We start from the raw sequence: 19906 nt of genomic DNA, 5'->3' as shown, positions 1-19906 counted from the left end.
TGAGATGGGGCTTTCCTCTCTGCACATCCCTCCTCAACTGCCTTTAATACAGCCACTTGGCCCTGGAATTGGAGATTTTCTTCTTGCTTCTTCATGTTACAAGAAAAATGAATTAGCTGTACATTCTCTGTGCCAAAGGGTTAGTGGGAAAGCACACCAGCATAAAACTACATCTTGAAAGATAAAAAACCCGAATAATTACATTGCAGTATCACGGAAGAATACAGGGAACAGCTGGCATGTTGTTGCAGCGTAAAACTACAATTAAACTCGGGTTTAGTGTCACTTCCAACTAACTGCCCACAGTAAGCAAACCAGTTTTCTACAACCAGTCCTCTCCTACTCGCAGCAACACAAAGCGCTGGGAGAGCCCAGTTTGCTGCCACAGCTCCAGTTCAACCCTGCAAATCACACCGGAGCTCAGAAAAGAGGGTGAGGGTCCCCTTGTGAGAGCACCCAGAGGACCAGCTTCATCCAAACGGGTGCTTCTCCAACCCTGCTCCTACATCTAGCCAAGAGCAGCAAGAATTTTAGGACAAACTAGTACAATGGAAGGAGGCTGCAGTTAGGGTCTTTAAAGATTAAAAATACCTTACACAATGTACCTCTCAAAAGTAACAGCTCTATGATTTAACAGCTCTAAATTTGTTTAAGAAAAACGATGATGGAGAAATGCTGACTTCTGTTTTGTCCAAAAGATACTTTCTTGGGAGTGGATTTGATGTCAGTCACATCAGCACAGAGCCAAAATAATGCCATGGCATTTCCTCCTACTCTACACTCATTGCAGCCAGACATTTCTTCAACAAAAAGTTCTTTCTCAGAACAACTATCTGCTGAACTTAGGACTAGTAAAGCTATTTTTCCACTGCAGGAAGCCTTTGCCATACATTTATTTCCAGTTGTTACCATTTTATATCAAATCAGCCATTGGCTGTCAGGACCCATGAGCAACAGGTGCTTTTCCTCCAAAATATATACCCACCTCCACTGGCACAGATTGCAGAGCAGTAACTTTTGCCTCAAAGGTGTTAAAAGATCATGGCTCACAGAAGAACACAAGAAAGACCATCACCTTCGGAAGTCAAATATCCCGCCCAAATTGTCAATATTATGCAAGAGGCTGGTATTGCAACATTTTAATTGCTGCTATATGAATTAACGAAATGGAAGTCAGCACATGGAATACTGATATTGAACATGAAATTTTGAGTTAATCAAAATCACGTGCATGAAGCAGTCAGTTATGTGCTGCACCAGCTAGTGGGATTTCCTAAAGCCCGCTGAGTTGGAGCTGAGGTGTTTGCATCTTGAACTGGAGGGAATGTAAGTTGTTTGTATGTTACTCATGCACTTAAAGGCATTAGTAGTGATGGGAAGGGAGGGAGACAGGGAAACAGATTGAAAGGGGCAGGAAAATTAGAGAGAGCTCCTTGCCATTAATGGAAAAATAACTGCAGAGTGCTGTAACAGATTTCTCCTCTTTTGTATGCATAGGAATATTTATTTAATCAATGTTCTGTAACAAAACAGGCCTCTGGTGAGCTATTGTGGAGAGTGAACTCCATTCAGAGAGTGGTGATTTGAATCCTGCCACCTGTTCAGCTGGTACTGGAGAAAGCAACAATATGTGGCTGGATGGGAAGGTGTCTGCAGGGGGGGACGAGGAAGCACCCCCGGTAGCTTCCCAAAGTAATTACCCAGAGTAATGCTACTTGCCAAGGAAATCTTGATGACTTGTCATTAACAGGAGGTACTGCAAGCAAAGCTGCACAGTTTCTCCCAAGCTTTCCCTCAAAATAAACTAATTTTTAAAAAGGCACTATTACGAAGCCTCGCATTAAGGATATATTTATGTATATACTTAATAACATCCTGCTCCTGACTGCACTTATGCATATACTCATTCTAAGTGCACTGTGCTGTGATTTTTAACAACATTTTCAAGCACTGTCTTAAAGAGGGACTGATTTAAACATCTGCATAAATACTGTCCTTAAATAAAGCCCTGACAAGGGCCTACTGCAAAACCTGGGGATATTAATGAAAGCTTCTCACTGGACTAAGTTTCTATCTTTCTAATTTCTGCACTGTTTGCTGCAAAAGCAGACCATATATATGAATTTTGCATTCATCTTGCACAAACCCTATCACAAAGCTGCTTTGTTCTTAAATTTGCTACACAAGGATTAAAAAAACCTGCATTTATTTATGTTTTATAGGACAGTCAGTAACAGAGATACACCAGTTTTATGACATACTACACCTGCAGACCCGGGCATTGACAGACCTAATTTGTTTATGTCCGTCACAAACACCAGGGTTAGTAATACATCCTTTAACATTTCTCATAGGTAGAGAGCTTCTTCCCTATTGTACAAGGGATTTAGGAAAGATATTACCATAAGCTAGCCTTGATATCAACCACAACTGGGACAGATAACATTCTAAGTGATTTAAAACTGAAGCAAGCCATAACTAAGCAACACTAAATTTTACATCATTAATGATCGTAACGGTATAAAGATAGATGGAGCACTAATCAGAATTTCAGTGGGTTACCCTTTACATGAGATTTCTTTAACAAAGTCATTGCTGGCAACAATTTTAAGGTAAAATTATAGTTTTACTTTAAAAGGTGCTTGACAATAATACAAGTGCCTCCAGTTATTTAAATATATGTTCTAGCCAGGTCCCTGCTAAATGTATATAAGCACTGGTGTTTTGATGTCCTACAGTTAAATTATGTAGATAGTTAACCACTTACTGCCTGAGCATCCTGTAGATGCTAATTAAGTAGCCAGGCAATCTCTAAAGAGGGCAAGTATTATTAAGCCCATTTTGAGGACAGGAGAACTCAGCTATAGCAAAGCTAACACTCTAGCTCAAGGTGACACTTAAGCATGTATTTGACTTCACACTGAACAGTAGCTCAGACTTCAGCATTGTCCCCATAGGCCTGGCTTTTCTCAGACAAGAAACCCCAATATATGAGCGCCTCCCCTGAGCATACACATGGATCCAAGCCCAAATCTGTCCTTATTCAGCACAACTACAACGCAGGTGCTCACACAGCCGTGCCAAACTGGGCGGGGAGTGATATTTCAAGGTTGAGAAAAATCAGTGTGCTTACACAGAAACAAACCCGTGTCTCCCAAGGACCAGCTCAGCATCTTAATTAAAGAGCGTGTTTGAAGGACAAGAGATATCAAGAAGAGTTGTTTTGGGAGAGAAACCCAAAGACACCAGCAAGAGCATGTGGCAGAAGGTGGAGGTGGCCATGGGCCACGCAAGATCCCTCAGCCCCCTTCAGTGTCCCAGCTGGGCAGAGGGCTAAACTGAGCAGGCTGCAAAATGATAGACAAAAATAAATAACAGAAGTGTAAAATAAGGATCTTTATGTGTGTTACCCCTCTCACTCACCAGCTTTCCCCTTTTGATGGTGTAGAGAGAGCACGAGCATCACTTCAGTCTGCAGAGCAGCTCCATGCCACATGCTACAACCTGCGCACCCCGCCACGCAAACGCTGCACAGGCCTTTGCTGAAAGAGGCACTGCAGAGCTAAAACCCACCCCAGACAACCCACACTTGAAACTCTGAGAGTAGGAAAAAAGGTAAAAGCTGAACAGATTACCCCATAGTCTGAAATACGTGGAACTGCACAGTGTAAAGGAATCCTTTGTATGTGAACATAAAACAAACACCCAAAATATTCAAAGTAGAAGCCCAGCACAGCAGACTAAAAAAAACCCCTTAAATTTCAAAGCCAATTTTGTGGGTTTTTTTCCATTCTCTGTGTATTTTTCCATGTTATAATTGGCACTTCCCTCCAGGACTTCTTGGAAGTCCTGTCAGTATGGCCGGCAAGGCCTGAGCGAGCCCGGGCAGCGGTGGGACCAGGGCCTGGGACCGAGGTGCAGCTCACACCGTGTGCGACAGCACGCGAGACGCCTCCTTCCCTGTGTATTAAAAGGATATTATGTCAGATATCGTCAATAAAAAACCCCTTCCCTAACCTACAACATAAACTGACACAGTCAAGTGCAGCCTATCCACACGAAAATGTGGTGACCCATACTCTAACATTGTAATCTAATCCTTGAACTAAAGACAGTTTAATGCCTTTACAAATCCATATGTTTTCTAATACCGCCATTGCTGTCAGCAGACTACAGGAGAGGCTCTTTGAAGATGGAAGTAAAATGACAAAGCACACCATTGTGAAGGCAATTATATGCTGCAGTAACCATTTTACAATGGCCCATATGGGCTGTATTTCAACAATGCAATTTCCAAATCTGCCTTAGCAAACATATATCTCTGTCCCAATTCCAGGTAGGTTTTGCAAAACAAAATAAGACCGCAGCCAGAACAAATCCAAAATATGGATAACAGATGTAAAAATATGCCAACGAGGATATCAGAGCAATTTTTTGTCAGAGTACCAAACAAAGAGAGCAGCCACAACAGACCTTGTGAGGCTATTCACAGCAAAGCTCCCCATTCGAGGGACTTAGAGACCTGGTTTTATCAGAAATCTGACTACACACTCGCATGCTTTTCTGTGTAGCTGCCCAATCCACTGTTGCAGCTGTTGTCCCATCCACCTCCCCATAGGCTGCAGGGCTGGGGAACTGCAATCCCCATCTATAAACTAAACTCAGACATGAACCAAGGCCATGCAGGCTTATGCCAAATCACCTCTGATTATCCAGGACTAGGGTCTCACTGAAAGGAACCAAAAAAAAAAAAGAAGAAAAAGGAAAAAGAAGGGTCCTTAGAGCTCTCAGAATCCTGAAGGGCCATGTACTCGACCTACAGGTGGGATCCAGGCTGCAGGACACCAGTTGGACCGTCCTACATTCATTAGTACCAGCAATAAAGACAGGAACAGACACGAACATCTTTCTCCCTGAAGTGAAATAGTAATAAAAAACGCCTTAAGCTGCCTGTAACAAAGACAGAAATGGTAAAGGTGAAAATTTACAAGTTCATTGCCAATTCATTACCAACAAACGGGCTGCATCGTATATCGTACATTTCAACACCAAGAGCAGCATGCCGAGGATATTCCTGCCAGTCGCACACGCACAGCGCGAGCAAAAAAGCACCGACACAAAGGGAACGTGGAACTGGGTTTTCAGTAGCCGGGCCCTGCAAAGTGCATGATCCAGTTCTTATCATTGTCAGCTCCTCAAAATGATCCAGTGAAGCTGGGCAAGAGCATTTCAAAGACTTTAATCCACGTGAAATATTGCTTCCTGGAACCGGAAATTCAACCCCTAGCAATGAAAACAAAAAGCACACTCATAAATGTACCTTTCAACTTGGCCAATATAGCCATACTTAGGCTCGCTCCCTCTCAAAAAAAAATCCTTTACTCATTAATATAGAGGAAACTTGAAATGATTGCTGTAATTGCAGTTAAAAAATTAATCATGTTTTGAGATAAATGCAGATAAAAGCATGTTTTACTAATTATCTTTTGAAGCTTCCCCTCACGAAAGATTAAAGGTGGAAGAAAAGTTGTTGAAGTATTGAAGACAAAAAATCCTACCATTTGAAATCACTTTGAAGCCATGCACCTCATGTGATTGATCCTTAATGTCCAGCTGGATTAAAAACAGAGACTTTTTAATTCAGAAAAAGTATACCAGAACATGCCCGTTGGGGGCTTTTATGCAGACAGCTCCCTGAAAACAGCTGCATTTTGCAGCCACCGCTCTGCAGAGCTGCAGCCCCCCAGCTGGGGCAAAACACTTCTGAAAGCTGAATTGAAGAATCTGGGGCTTCATGAGCTCTCTAGACCTGCAGTCATATCAATCTACTTATAAATTAATGTTACTGATGCCAGTGTCTGCAACTCTCTGAGGTGATGGGAAGCAGCCCAGCGAGGCAGGTCTATGGGACAAATGCCACCAAATCCACAAAAGGTAAGATTTTTCACACTCAGGAGGTACTGGCATCAGCTATTTAACAGGACGCTCTAATCACCAGCCACGCGGGTTACACACAAGCCACGTGAGGACCTATTTCCATCCCTGGGGCTTTTAAAGGAATGCAGGTTATCTGGGGTGTGAGTTACTCAAAAGCAAGGCTGGTGCTTCCATTCACAAGCCTGACACTAACATGGCAAATAATTCCCTTCCTGCTCCATATCAACAGCCTATTTTACATCAGTAGTTTGCAAACTGTTTCTTAGAACCTCAAGAGCATTAATTCAGAGAGCAAACCCAGTGACCGCAGGCTCAAATGGCCACAACTCCACTGGAAAAATGTCAGGCTTCTGCAAATTGAAACGCTGAAAAATACTATTACATAAAATTGCTAAGATACTTTATAGCCATTTCACAGACTCAGTAATGATTTACATCAAATTACAATTGTGCCACTATATATGAAACATATAAATTTTAGGAGAAGTTTCCTTACTGGCAACCGCAATCACCTGCACCGTGACAGAACCAAAATCCATCGTTACAGCGCAGTTTTAAAAGCGTTTAACCGAGCTCAAATGCTACAGAAAGTCAATGTCGAGGACTCTTTAGTTCTCTAGAGCTTCAAGAGTTAGGACAGATGTGAAAAGGTCCATCTGACACCTCTCTCCTAAGGGAAAAGTCCCACTGTAAAGAAGATTATTCTCCAACAGTTGCCTGCTCTGTATTTCTTCTTGGCTGCTTTCCCCTCCCCTCCGTATCACTTGGCCCCTTCTCATCTCAGCACAAAGCATCAGTGACATGAAATTAATAAATTCTCTTGTTGCTACAAAGCTAAGAGGGCTAGGTAAAAGATTAAATAGTTGGGGTTTTCATAACCACACATCCAAGGAAATTTGCCAATGTCTTTTTATTTGCATATCTGGCAGACTGCCCCAGACAACTAATACAGAAGTGGCAGCGTACAGGTGTATTAGTTTAGAGTTTGTCTTTAATCTAGAGGTGTCAATTTGCTTCTGTTTTAATTACATCCATCTTGATATGTTATTACATCCTCATGAAACTTCTTCATTATGTGAATGGCGATAAATACATACACATGACAAACAGTTGTTATGAATTTTCTGGTTCAGCAGCAGAGGCACAATATCTTAGCCCACACATCACGTAGATTGGAAGTTTCAGTGCTCCCTCCCCTCTCTCCTTCTCCCCCTGCCCTTTCCCTTCCTTCTCTTTTCTTTCATCCAATACCAAGAATTTTTTTCCCCCTATATTTAATGGATCCTCTAAAATTCCTTCACTAGTAGCAGCATTTTGATACAAACACTATCAACTTACAGAGCCATTTCAGCACATGTGTGTCCTTCTGGGCTGCGCCTCTGTGAGAATGTCTGTTTGTCATTAGGCAAATATAAGGAGATTGCACTGAGGTCTTATAAACATGCAAAGATCCACTTTTGTAGCTACATAATTCACTGAGTTTTTCAACACACATTCTGAGGTTGAAAACTTGGCAGATCCATCCACCAGATGTATCTTTCTGATCCCAGAACTCATTAAAATTTACTTTTTGCTTTTTTTTTTTTTAATTTTAAAGTCCAGCAGACTCAGCTGTTGAGCCACATTAATTGCATTTTTATTATTTTTTTCCATAGTTAAAATGACTAATGCTGAAAGACACACTGCCTACAAGCACAATAGCCAGCCAGTAAAAATTACTGGGACTTTTAATCATTCAGTAATATCCAAATCACATAAAATAAAAGAGAGGCAATTTGGTCCCCTCAAAACAGACTGTTTTGATTTTCAGTATTTATTTTGAATTTTCTTTAAGGGAAAAAAAAAGAGAAGGGGGAAAAGACAATCTTACACCAGAAGATTCCATTGAAAGGTCAAAGTGCCCTTGATGTGCATTAAAACCCACAACACTAACAGACTTAGGACATAAATCGTTCCCAACAGCAGCACTTCTTCGCTCGCCTTCTTACCACACAGACTCCTCGGAGGTCAAAACGACTTTCGCTGCCTCCATTCCTCTATCAGTGCCCACTCAATGGATGTCACATCGCGCCCGGCCATTCAACACATCTGGCCAGCTGTGCTGGAGAGCGCGTGGTACCCAGAGCTCCTGCAACAGCGGCACCTCTCGGCTCCCTCCCTGGGGCCTTCGGGCCAGATGCTGGGTTCTGGAGGACCCTTGAAGGACAATCGTGGCGGTGCAGAAGCCAAGACAGAGGTGACAAAAGCGGCCAGGAGCCAGGTGAACAACAGACCCTACAGCCCCTGCTTGGACACCTCCATTTCACATCAACAAGCTGGGTCATTTGCCTGCCTCTCCCCCGTCCCCACCACCCGTGTAAGAAGAGGTCTCCAAAAATCTGAAGCAGATTCTCAGACCAAAAGGTCTCGGGTCACTTAAGACTTCCAGAGTGAAAATAAATAACAATCAATGCCTTGAGCAATTATCACCGCGTTTGTAACTTAGATAAGTCTCAGCAATATGAAATGGTGTGGAAACAGCAAAACATGGGCTGCCAAACCTTGCCGAGAGGGAGAGGTTACACCACATGCATTTGGTACCCAGGGACATTGCACTCCACACCTGAGAGCCACCTGTGTGTGGCCCAGGAGAAGGTGGTGGCAAACACTTCTGTCTCACTGGTTCCATTTCATGGGCAAGGAAATGAAAATGCCTTTACTAGAGCAGGAGGGTGAGTTAACAGCATGTGTAGGACACTCCAGAGCAACGTACAAGCTGGGCCACCCCAAGGTGAGATCACCGGTGACACTGTAACTGGTACCCAAAGGCAGGGAAACAGGAGACAGTGGCTTGCAGAGCTCAGACAGGTCAGGGGGTCTCTGCACCAGGTATTAACACTGTTAGATATTCTAAAAAACTGTCCCTGTCACAGTCAGCCTATCACAGAGCAAGGCTTCTCACCAACTTTCATGAATATCGTTCTGAATCTGACCACTTTTTGATTACACAGGAATCAAAACCACGTTTTAAAGTCTGATACAACTCCCGTTACAATTACTCTGCATCACAAGGAGTACTGCAGCCACCCAGAAGCCAATCTAACCTAGAACCCCCAGTGCCTATCTCTATGGGCCTCTCCAACCGAGGTGTGCACTGGATCCCACAGCATCCACAAACCCGCCCCGCATGGTTTAATTCAAAGGATGACCAGCACAGGGCGCGTCTCAAAGGCTGCAGATGTTTGCTCATTTTCATGAGCTCATCCGACAAACGACAAGCTTGGGCTTGTGGATGGGGAAGAGGGTTGGTGGTGGTTTTATTTCTAAACCAGTAAATCCCTTTTGCTACCAAATAAAAGTACAAAAAGAGGTAATTTATAAAAGTACTGGTTCTAGAGGAGTCGCAAGTTCCACCTTGGGAAGCTGGCAAACACATGTGAGACAGATTAATGGGCGAGCGTTTCTGCAGAGAACACCAAACTGATCTCCTGCCTGCCTGTGGAATAACTATTCCCATTTGGACTTGGGATATTAATCATATCACTAATATGTGCACCAGCCAGCATTACACAACCTGAAGTTCAGACAGCCAGGAACGTGGGCGCATCAGATGTCAATACATCTCTGCACATCTCCCGCGTCTTTGTCTCGGGAGATTTTAAAACCAGTAGGACCAAGACGCACACCAAATACCAATTAAATCCACAAGCAGCACGCATCATGCAACCGCATCAAATTAAACCTGATAGGCAAAAATGCATGAACAGAAAAATACATGCAGTGCAAAGGAATAACCCACTTCTTTTGCTGACTTCTTTTTCCACTGCTCCTGAAGAGAGGAGGACAGAACCCAAACTCCTTCCTAAAGTATTTACCAGACTAAAGATTTACCCTTTTGGTTACAGCCTCTTGCCACTGCCTGAGTGTGTGAACTTCAGCAGTAGTGTTGCCAAGATACAAGGAGAAAAATCTCAAGATATTAAGGTAACACACTATTTAAAGGCAAATAGTGCAGCAGAGCGGAGCTGGGGATCTGACAAATTGCCATTGCACGTTCTGCTGTTGCAGCAAAACAAATCCCTACCTGCATTAGCCACTTCTGGTTACTCACAAAGTGGATGTTCATATCCATTTTACAACAAAGGAGTTTAGGGGACTACGATGTTCTCAAGTGGTCTTCACCACGGCTTGGCATCGAGTCAAAACTACAACAAACTGACTATACAAAAAAATGCACACAGCTGGTAATTTGTGGTGCATACCAAGCCAAACCCCAACAAAAACACAGATACTGAACTGATAAATAGTAAGGATGATGTACAAGAACACAGAGAAACCTTGAAAACTATTTCCCCTGGCAGAACCAAGGCGATATCGCCTCAGCAAAGCACTGCAGTTCGAGTAAAGGAAAACTGAGAGTTAAACATTTCCACATTTCAGCCCACAACTTCCTAACTCCATTACCCTTTTATTAATTGCATCTGAGACTTCACTAAACTTGAGCTTGGGTTATTTTTAAAACCTATCTGACTCAACTTATTGTTGCTCAGAACAAAGATTAAACTTCTAATTTAGCTGCAGATAATTACGAGGCTGCAGGTCAGCCCCCCGGTGTAATGTGGTAGGGTCTTCCAGTCAAACTGATAGAAACAGTCCTTAAAAAAAATAAAATAAAATAGTAGCAGAGACCTGGGGAAACAGGGGTCATCTTACTGAGTGAAGAATCGTTCTGCATTTCTCCCTGCTGAAGAGTTACCAGGTTTAATGACTTTTTAAGTGGGGACAGATTTAGTCGAATGTTCCCCCTCGGTACTGTCGGCAGGACTCTCACCAAGGAGCATTTACATCCACAGCAATGGATCTTACCTGAAACTTCCACTTTCAGCAACAACATCCCCCCCTAGTTCTCAGTGTTCCCATCCAGTCCCTGATATTTCTCTATTGATCTCCCTGTTGTAACTCAATCTTTCAATTACTCAGCCCCTTGATGTCTTTCTGCTGTGGTTTATTTTTTTTTGCCTTTCCCTAGTGATCATTTTCCTTCCAAGTTCCTGATCCTTTACCCTTATTTTATAAATCTGCTTCTTTACACTCCCTCATCCCAGCAGAGGCCCTAGATATTTAATGAAAAAAGGGCTTACTTTCTCACCCAAATAGCAGGAAGAAAAAAATGCCAAGATAAGAAAGGATAAAGGTGCCTTTTATCCTATTGATATGTGGCATAATGCCCGTTAATGTTAATCTTAAAGAGCGGGGCCAGTGGAGACTACTTGAATCACATCTATCTAAAGAACTTGTCTTTATAGTTTAAACTCTTCCTTCTTCAACTCCAGGCCATTGTGCCTCCTACTACCACCTATGGGAACGGCAAAAATCCCTATCTTCATTACACTGTTACCTTCAGGAGTTTAAAAGAATATTTCTGCAACAACCACGATTCTTGGTCATTATCTGCCCAAAGAGACAGTGTCAGCTTTTCAACAGCTACTGAAATCAGTGGGAGTTGCAGGTGCCTCATCTCTCAGAAAGATATCAGGCTTTTTAAAGTAATTTTGAAGTATTTCTAAAGTATTCAGGTGCCCAAATGACAGTAACATAGGTTTCAAAAATTACCCAAGTGGTTCCTTTTGTGGAATACACATCCTGCTGTTTGCAGTCCCACTTTCAGTTTGGGTTGCTCTTTTTTCAGTTCTGGTCACCGAGGGTTTTCATCAAGAGATTCAGTTGCTCTGTCAAGGTTATCTCGAAATTGGATCTCAGGTCAATTTACTGTTTCCTCTAAATACACAGTGAAAATAATAAGTGCATCACTTCGTATGATATCCCGGTATCACACAAAACCTACCACCACTCACCATCTGTGGATATCTTCATTTAGTTACTGCTCTCTTTTCTCTGCTGGTCTAAATCTGCAGACTTGCATGTGCAAACAGAGACTAGGACAAACACCCAAGCATCTAAGCAGTCAATAAACAGACGAAGGGCTACCAAGATTTGCTGACAGCACTGAACAAACACCTGATGTTATGATGATGCTGCGGTAAGGCAAGAAGATCAAATTCCCTTTGAAATATGAAGGGATAGAGACAAGGCAGAACAAACTTGCTTGAAATCTCAGAGCATTTAAGTAAACAGGCTAATCAGGGCAGCTAAAAGGCTGGTGAGGAGAGAATGAATTGGGGAGGAATACCACCTGCAACCAGTCGTTCTGGTGTCCAGCTCAAAGCTGCTGCTGTCACACAGCCAAGCTAATTCTATTTTCCGTGGGCCGTGCCTAGCAATGGCTATCACACAACCGTTATTAAAGCAAATTGCTGCATTCATATGCACACACAGAGCTACACTGTCCGTGCACACAGACACGCAACTGAGACCATGGTCTCTTCTAAACCTTCCTGTTACTTTCACGTTTTGTTTGTGTAACAGTTGTGTCTCTATTTGAAAGCTTACATCAGCTGTTAAGCTTTATTCCATCTACTCTCATTTTATCTGTCCAACGTGTAGAACTGCCTAACATCTGCCTAAATCGCACAAACTCAGTGGAACAATTGCTTAAAAATTATTTACACTTGGTGGATGGAATCATCTGACACAGAATTTGAAGCTCATTAAATGGCTCCTTGACAAATATTTGTCAGCATTTCTCATTTGTAATTAGTTATACTGCGCTTTACCTGACAATAATTTAGCATGGTCTCAAAGCAGACTAATGCCTGCATGCTGAACAGAAATTAGCTCAGCAAACACACGGTGAGAAATTGTGCCAGTTTTATGAAACAAGAATCTCCATTTAAATGCAAGTCCCTCCGTTCCCGCCCCACACCGCTTCTGTCTGTGCTTTATAAATATCTGTGTCCCATTTCAGGCTTGTCAGACGAATTGCCCAAGTTGAAGCTAAACAAACATCCACAGAAAAAACTCATTACCTTCCTCAGTGTTCAGAAAACCTGAAGCCAACTGCTTACTCCGTAGGGATGGTCTGAGCTGACTCAGGAAACACAAAGTACTTCCCAGGCTTTAAGCTAGCTTAACATTCAGGTCAGATTTCATTTCTCATCACAGAAAACCATCTTCACCATGGCACATCAACAGCCATGTCACGCCGGTCTCCTGCCCAAAGTCCTTTGCACGAGGGGGTAGGAGGGAGACAAACAAGATCTCAGCACAATTTCACCTCCAAACCTCCTCGCCTGCGCTGCCAGAGCACATCATGGAGAAAGTCACTCCAAGGAACTGATTTATCATGTCTTGAAAAATGCCTTTTCCCCATCAAGCTTGTGTCTAACGTACCCACCTGGGTTGGGAGAAGCTCATCCTATTATTATTGGTGACAAACACATCAGTGGTGCAGCACAGGTTACATCAAGCTGGGGAAAGCCACCAGCTTGAGAAGACACTAATCACACCGACACCGAGAGCCTGTGCTTTCCTCTTTTTACAGGCTGAAAGATTTGGGGAGGTCAGGGAAGTGATGTGCGAGTAACTGCTCTGGAGTAAACCGCAGAGCTTGCTGCTGTTAGTCCCGGCACGGCTACTCATGGGAGGACCCGGTAAATCAGATCGCCTTGTAAGACCACGTCATGTCTGCTTAACTACAGCATAAGTGCTGGTTTCTGAAGGTCAAAGCTCCAAGATGCTCCCTGGTGTAGGACACAGGCCCACAGAACACATCGCTACACCAGAGTCTAGCAAGGCCAGGCAAGGACCAGCCCGACCACACCTGCAGTAAGGCTGGATTTGCTCAACTGCTGCTCCAAGGAAACAAAAAAATTAGCAATGAGAACCCACTGTGTTTGCTCAACTCCCTCTTCCCCCCTATTCCCCATGCGAACATTAGAGAGATCAAGGCACGGGCTGCTATAAATCCAGAGACAGATAACTAGAAGCAGATGGCCTCTATTCATACACCAAACAATTTACACTTAAGAAGCATGAGAAGGCTACTGATACCTGGACAGAAAAGCAGCTCCGAGAGTGGGAGCTGGTTAAAAAGATCATTTTGCTTCAAGGGATGGGAACTTTTATCAACATAACCACAACAGACACAGACGGTTCCGACTGAAGCTACAGCGGCCATGGGATTGCGCTCTTCTCATGCAGCACGCGTGTCCCCTCGCCAACTTTGGGCCTCACATTTTGCACAAGGTGGGCTTTTTCAGTCACTCCAACACAAAGCATTTAGAAAAAGACAGATAAAATGAAGCCTGGGCCGCAGGTTTAGATCTTCCAGCGGCGTGGGTATGTTCTGCACTTTGGTCCTCACTGTTTTTCACATCAAGCAGACAATACACCCTCTGTCTCTGCACACTTCCAGCTGTGCTAAGGCTGAAGTTCAAGCACAAAGCCTGGGCTGGGGCGGCCTTGTCACGTGCTGGCCACAAAAGTCTTCTAGAATCTGAGAAGAAACCTTTAAGGCCTCCAACAAGCTGGGGGTAGACCCACAGCATGAGATGTACGAACACCAGGACACCTCTCCATTGCACCCAGGGCTTCTTGTCTCAAGTCAAGTACATTAACACCTCAACATCTCACCAATGCTGAGACATGTCACCCCACCAGCCACTCACAACCTCCTCACCAACACTAAAATCACAATAAAAACTTCAGGCTGCTACATGCAACACACACAGTAATTCCTGCCATGTTGGCTTATGCCTTAGACACCTTCATCTCCCTCTGATCCTCACAAACAACTTTTTCAACATAAACACCGAGCTGCAGGAAAAAGCACCTAACAACGATTTTGTGACATTATTTCTGAACGCAGCATGAAATCGTTAGGTCAAAATGTGCCACCTATCACATGAACATTAAAAGTATGTCAAGTCTCAGTGTGCAAGCTATTGTTTTATCTGAACGTGATATTAGCTGGCAGAACTGGGTAATGTTTCTGCACTCCTTTTTAGTGCTATAGGATTACAACAGGATGCAAATAGTAGCCATTCTTGGCTTCACCAACAGAAAAGAGCACAGCAATTATTTTCATTTCAAGGGGAAAATAAACAAATAATAAGTGAAACATAATAAAGACATTTTCTAAAATGGCCTACCAAGTTCTGACCATAAAACTTGCCTTTCACTTCCCCTCCAAAAATGACTATGGCCAAATTCTCCAGCCCATATTCTCATAAAACCCCTAATAACACAAACTGGGGCTTTGTTTGAGGAAGAACAGAATTTTGTCCAAAACGCAAGCATGCAAATCTCACCCTTGCTGACGAACACGTATTTACACTCCTCCTCTCCTGGTTTCAGGAGAGCACGCATGGACTGGCTCACCAGGTGAGAAATGGTGGTAAAATCAAGTCTCCTCGTTACCTCAACATTTGCTCGTTATTGCTTACAGGAGTCTAACACCAACCAGGTGGAAGCCTGTTGGAGTGAACAAATCCTCCCTTCAATTACACCTGGGTAAATTCTCTCAGAGATGTTAGTCTGGATAGATACAGGTGTAACCAAGGACAAAATCTAGTTCCAAATAAAACAAAATTAAAAAAAAAAAAAAAAAAAAAAAAAAAAAAAAAAACCAAAAGAGCCAAAAAATGCCACTAAGTATTCCTGGATAAATATTTAAACAGCTTAAGAGCTACACAGATTTTTTTGTTAAACAATCAGCTTCATCTCCCCATTTATTTTGACAGTTCATAATCGTTCCAGTTGTGACTCCAGCACACGTAAACCCAAATAAATCTGCTTTTCGCCACGACAAACTTCTCCGGAGCAGAAGTTATAAACAACAAAGCCTTTCAAACCAACGGGCCGGAGCTCCCCTTGCACAGCCGCATCTCCACCACCACCCTGGCTGGGCTGACAGCAGTTCCACGCTCACGAGTGGGTGTGTGGTGGGTACACGGCACCGAGGCCGGGCTGGGTGGAGGGAGGGGCCGCCCGGGAAGCCCCTTGTCGGGGGCGCGGGGGGGGGGGGGCACCCTCTGCCCGGCCCAGCCTCGGCTTGCCTGCACCCCTTCCTCCAGCGTTTTGGAGAGTGGGAACAACTGGTGCCCCCCGTGGAGTGGGACGTCGCGCCGCCCACTCGTGACAAGCCGGCAGGGAGCGCAGCAGGACGGGCGCCCCCCCGCCCCCCAGCAATAGCACCAACGATCGGCGAGAGCAAGAGAAAAAACACACACACAACCCCCCTCACCCCCCCCACCCCGCAGACACGAGTGTGTGGCCCCACCGGGACACGAGAAAAGTTTGATCCGGGGGAGGGGAGGGGAAGCGCCGCCGGGAGCCCCGCGGGGGGAGCGCGCACAAGTCCCCGCTGCCCTGCCCGGGGTGGCTGGGGGGGTCGCCTCGGTCCCCGCCGCCGCGCCGGAGCCCCGAGCCGCCCGCCGGGAGCGGCGCGCCGCGCTGCAGGTGTCGGCGGCAGGAGGGGAGAAGGGAGGGGAACGGGGCACCCCGGGGACGGGGAAGGGGCGGCGGGACCGCCCTCGTTGGCACCCCCGGCGGCGGCAGCCCGGGGGGGGAAGAGGGGCGGAGGAGGGGGTGTCCGGCTCGGCGTTGCGGGGGACTCCCCCCGCCGCTGCCCCCACACAATGAGGCGCACACAAAGCGCCGCCGCTCCTACCTCCAGCGCCTCGAAAGTGACGAAGCTGGACATCGCGAAACCGTCGATAATGTCCTCTTCGGCCGAGGAGGACTCCCGCCGCTTCCTCCGGGGGGGCCGCGGCCGGGACGGCGGCGGGGGCCCATTGTCTTCCTTCTCCGAGCCCGAGGAAGAGAGCGCCGCGGCGGCCCCGGGGCCGGCAGCCCCGCCGGCGGCAGAGCCGCGCCGCCCGCCTTTGGCTCGCCGCTCCCGGTCGCGCTGGGACCGCGATCGTCGCTTCTTCCGAAGCCCGTTGCATCGCGCCGGGCCATCCATGTCTCTCGCCGGCTCTCGCTCTCGTCCCCCCCCGCCCCACCGCAGCCACAAATCCGGCTCCCCCGGCGGAATAACGGGGGAGGGAGGGAGGGAGAGAGGGAAGGAGAAAGGGAGGGAGGAGAGGACAGCAAGGGGGTGGGGGGGGATGAAAGAATCCGAGTGCGGTTCCACCACCACCAGCAGCAAGCACCAAATGTAAGAGATTCCTATAAGCGAGCCAAGGAAAGTAATGGCTGATCTCAGGTCGCCTTTGTAAAAAAAAAAAAAAAAAAAAAAAAAGGCGAGAGAGAGAAAGAGGGGGGGGAAAAAAAGCCTCACCAAGCAGGCAATAAATCAGAATAGCGGAATGCTTTGATCAAGGGGCTGGGAGGGCGAGGATCTCCGAAAGAGAGGAAAAAAAGCAGAAAAGAAGGGGGGAAAAATAAAGGAGAGAGACCCGCTGGAAGGAGGGAGCTGAGAGTATTTCCTTGCACAAAATTTATTTTCTTTCTTCCTTTCCTCCCCAACTAAAAGAAGTTCCAGGGGGGGGAGAAATAAAAAATTATATATAGATAGATAGATGTATGGAGCTCTCTTTCTCTCTGCGTGTGTGTGTGTGTGTGTGTGCAGGGAAGGGTGCAGCCTTCCCCTCCCCACGAACACGCTCTCCTCTCCCCCTCCTCCTTTATCTCCCTGGATCAAACACAATAATAATAATAACGATGCATCCAGATGCAATTTTCTCAGGCACCGACCAGGGATGGACTCTGGAGTGGAGATCGGATCCCAGCCCGGCCCCTCCAAAAACAAAACCAAACAATAAAAGAAAGAAAAAAAAAAAAAAAAAAGAGAAAAAGGGGAAGGAAAAAAAAAAAAAAGCCCCAAAACACGCCCACCCACCCCAGCTATTAATACGGATCAATCAGGGCAAATTCATCGGATTAATCGTGGCGAGAGGGGGGTGCTGGTGGTGGTGACAATAGATCCGAGCGGAGAGGAGGCTGCTCCCCCCCTCAAAAAAAGAAAAAAGCGACAACAACAACAATAATCATAAAAAATACAGAGGTGGTGCTGAGGCTCGGAATACGCTCCAGCGGGGACGGCACCGGTGTGTGTGCTTTCCGCGCCCGACGCTGCCTCCCCTCGCCTCTCCCCGCCACCCGGGGAGGAAGCGGCAGCGGCCGGTGCCCCGGCCTGGCGCAGGGACCCCGCAGCCCCGCCGAGCCCCGCGGCCCCGCAGCCGGCGCGGGGCGGATGGCGGTGCTGGCCCCCAGCGGCCGCCCGGCCCCGCGCCCGCGCCGGTCACGTGGCTGCCGCCCCGCCCGCTTCCCCGCTCGGCGCCGCGTGAAATGCAGCGCCCGGGCCGCGCGAAATAAGTTGCGGGCATGCGCGCAGGGCCTGCGCACTCCGCGCTGCCCCACACCCGCCTCGGCCCCGCTGCCCGGTCCCTGCGGCGGCTGCTGGCTGCCCGCCTCGTTCTGCACATCGCCCGCCGCACGGCCCTCTCCCCCAGAGCCTCCCCGCCTCAACCCTCCAACTTTGCCCTCGGTTGTGGCTGTCCCGGCTTCCCCCATCCCTGCTCTGCCCGTCATGTCCAGCCCTTCCCCGAGGGCTCAGCCCCACAGAATCACAGAATGTCAGGGGTTGGAAGGGACCTGGAAAGCTCATCCAGTGCAATCCCCCCATGGAGCAGGAACACCCAGATGAGGTTACACAGGAAGGTGTCCAGGCGGGTTGGAATGTCTGCACAGAAGGAGACTCCACAACCTCCCTGGGCAGCCTGGGCCAGGCTCTGCCACCCTCATCAGGAAGAAGTTTCTTCTCATCTTTAAGTGGAACCTTTTGTGTTCCAGTTTGCACCCATTGCCCCTTGTCCTGTCACTGGTTGTCACCGAGAAGAGCCTGGCTCCATCCTCCTGACACTCCCCCTTTCCATATTGATCCCCATGAATGAGTCACCCCTCAGTCTCCTCCAGCTCCAGAGCCCCAGCTCCCTCAGCCTTTCCTCACACAGGAGATGCTCCACTCCCTCCATCATCTTTGTTGCCCTGTGCTGGACTCTCTCCAGCAGTTCCCTGTCCTTTTGGAAATGAGGGGCTCAGCTGAACTCAGGTTGTCTTCTCTCGCTGCCTCAGCTGCTGTTGGGTGCTGTGCCTGCCCCTGCTCAGCTTTGTGTGCCCAGACCTGCCGTCTGCCCAGGGACATGGTGGGTGTCCATCCCCTTCCTGTTGCCCCATGAGGGGAAGCCACACACTTCTGCCTGGGGACATGGCAGCTGTGGTTTGCCAGGGTGACACCCCAGCATGGCTGCCCCACAGGTGGTGAGCCTGCACACAACACCAGCCAGGGCTGCTCAAGCCACAGGCGGCTCAGCTGGGCTTTGGCCACCTGCAGCTGAGTCCTTCTCTCTGCCCTTCCCTTGTGGTGCGTGGCTATTTCCCACCCTTGCCCTCAGCTTTCTCCCTTCTTCAGCTTTCCTAGCTCAGTTTTGTGGAGGGGCCATTTTAGGACATATTACTTATGTCACCTCAGAACCAAAAGGACCGTGGAACTAATAAATTTACTCTTGAGCTTTTTCTTGTGGTCGCCCTTCTTACCTGGTGCTTCTGTCTCCTGCCCAGGGGAACCAGCCGAGGGAACAGGCGTGGAAGGAGAAGGCGGTGCAAAGCTGGTCTGGCCTCACAGGGAAAGCTTTAGGAGCAGAGACCTGCAAGGATTAGGTTTGCTTGGAAGGGAAAAGGACAGTGGAGGAGCAAGGAACAAGGTGAAGAAGAGAACCAGACCTGCAGAGTCTTCATGTTCAGGACACACGGGCTCTGGAAGCACAGCATTGGTTTTCCTCTACCAGATGATCAGGCTGTTGCACAGTTTGAAATATACAGAGGGACCTTAAGGGGGGACAAAAATGAGAAAGGGTAATCATTTAATACTCCATCTCTGCAAGACCCTTGTCTTGGACTACACCATCTGCCTCTTGCCTCCTGTAGCTGCTATATTTTCTCCATTGAGATACTCAGAAGGGCCACAGCAAGTGGAACTAACCCAGGCTGGGAGCATCAGTGTGTATTTTTCCAATAGTCTCCCTCCAGGCTGCTCTGACTCTCAGGGGATGCTGCTCTGCTTGATTGTATAATATGTTGTTTACTC

General features: G+C 46.8%; 1 protein-coding gene across 7 annotated transcripts in view; it reads right to left on the bottom strand.

Moving 5' to 3' along the window:
* Window positions 1-16884, bottom strand: part of AUTS2 (activator of transcription and developmental regulator AUTS2) — a 712052-nt gene extending 695168 nt beyond the window's left edge. For all 7 annotated transcript variants that reach the window (XM_082068573.1, XM_082068577.1, XM_082068578.1 and 4 more), the window contains exon 1: window positions 16487-16884. In XM_082068573.1, the coding sequence (XP_081924699.1) occupies window positions 16487-16780 (294 nt within the window). In that variant the 5' untranslated portion in view covers window positions 16781-16884. The remainder of the gene's footprint in view (window positions 1-16486) is intronic.
* Between the last annotated feature and the right edge of the window lie 3022 nt (window positions 16885-19906).

The sequence above is a fragment of the Streptopelia decaocto genome, assembly GCF_964273445.1.
Source record: "Streptopelia decaocto genome assembly, chromosome: 18".
NCBI lineage: Eukaryota > Metazoa > Chordata > Aves > Columbiformes > Columbidae > Streptopelia > Streptopelia decaocto.
The sequence above is the reverse complement of the archived record's forward strand: the minus strand, read 5'-3'. Positions and strand labels throughout refer to the sequence as shown.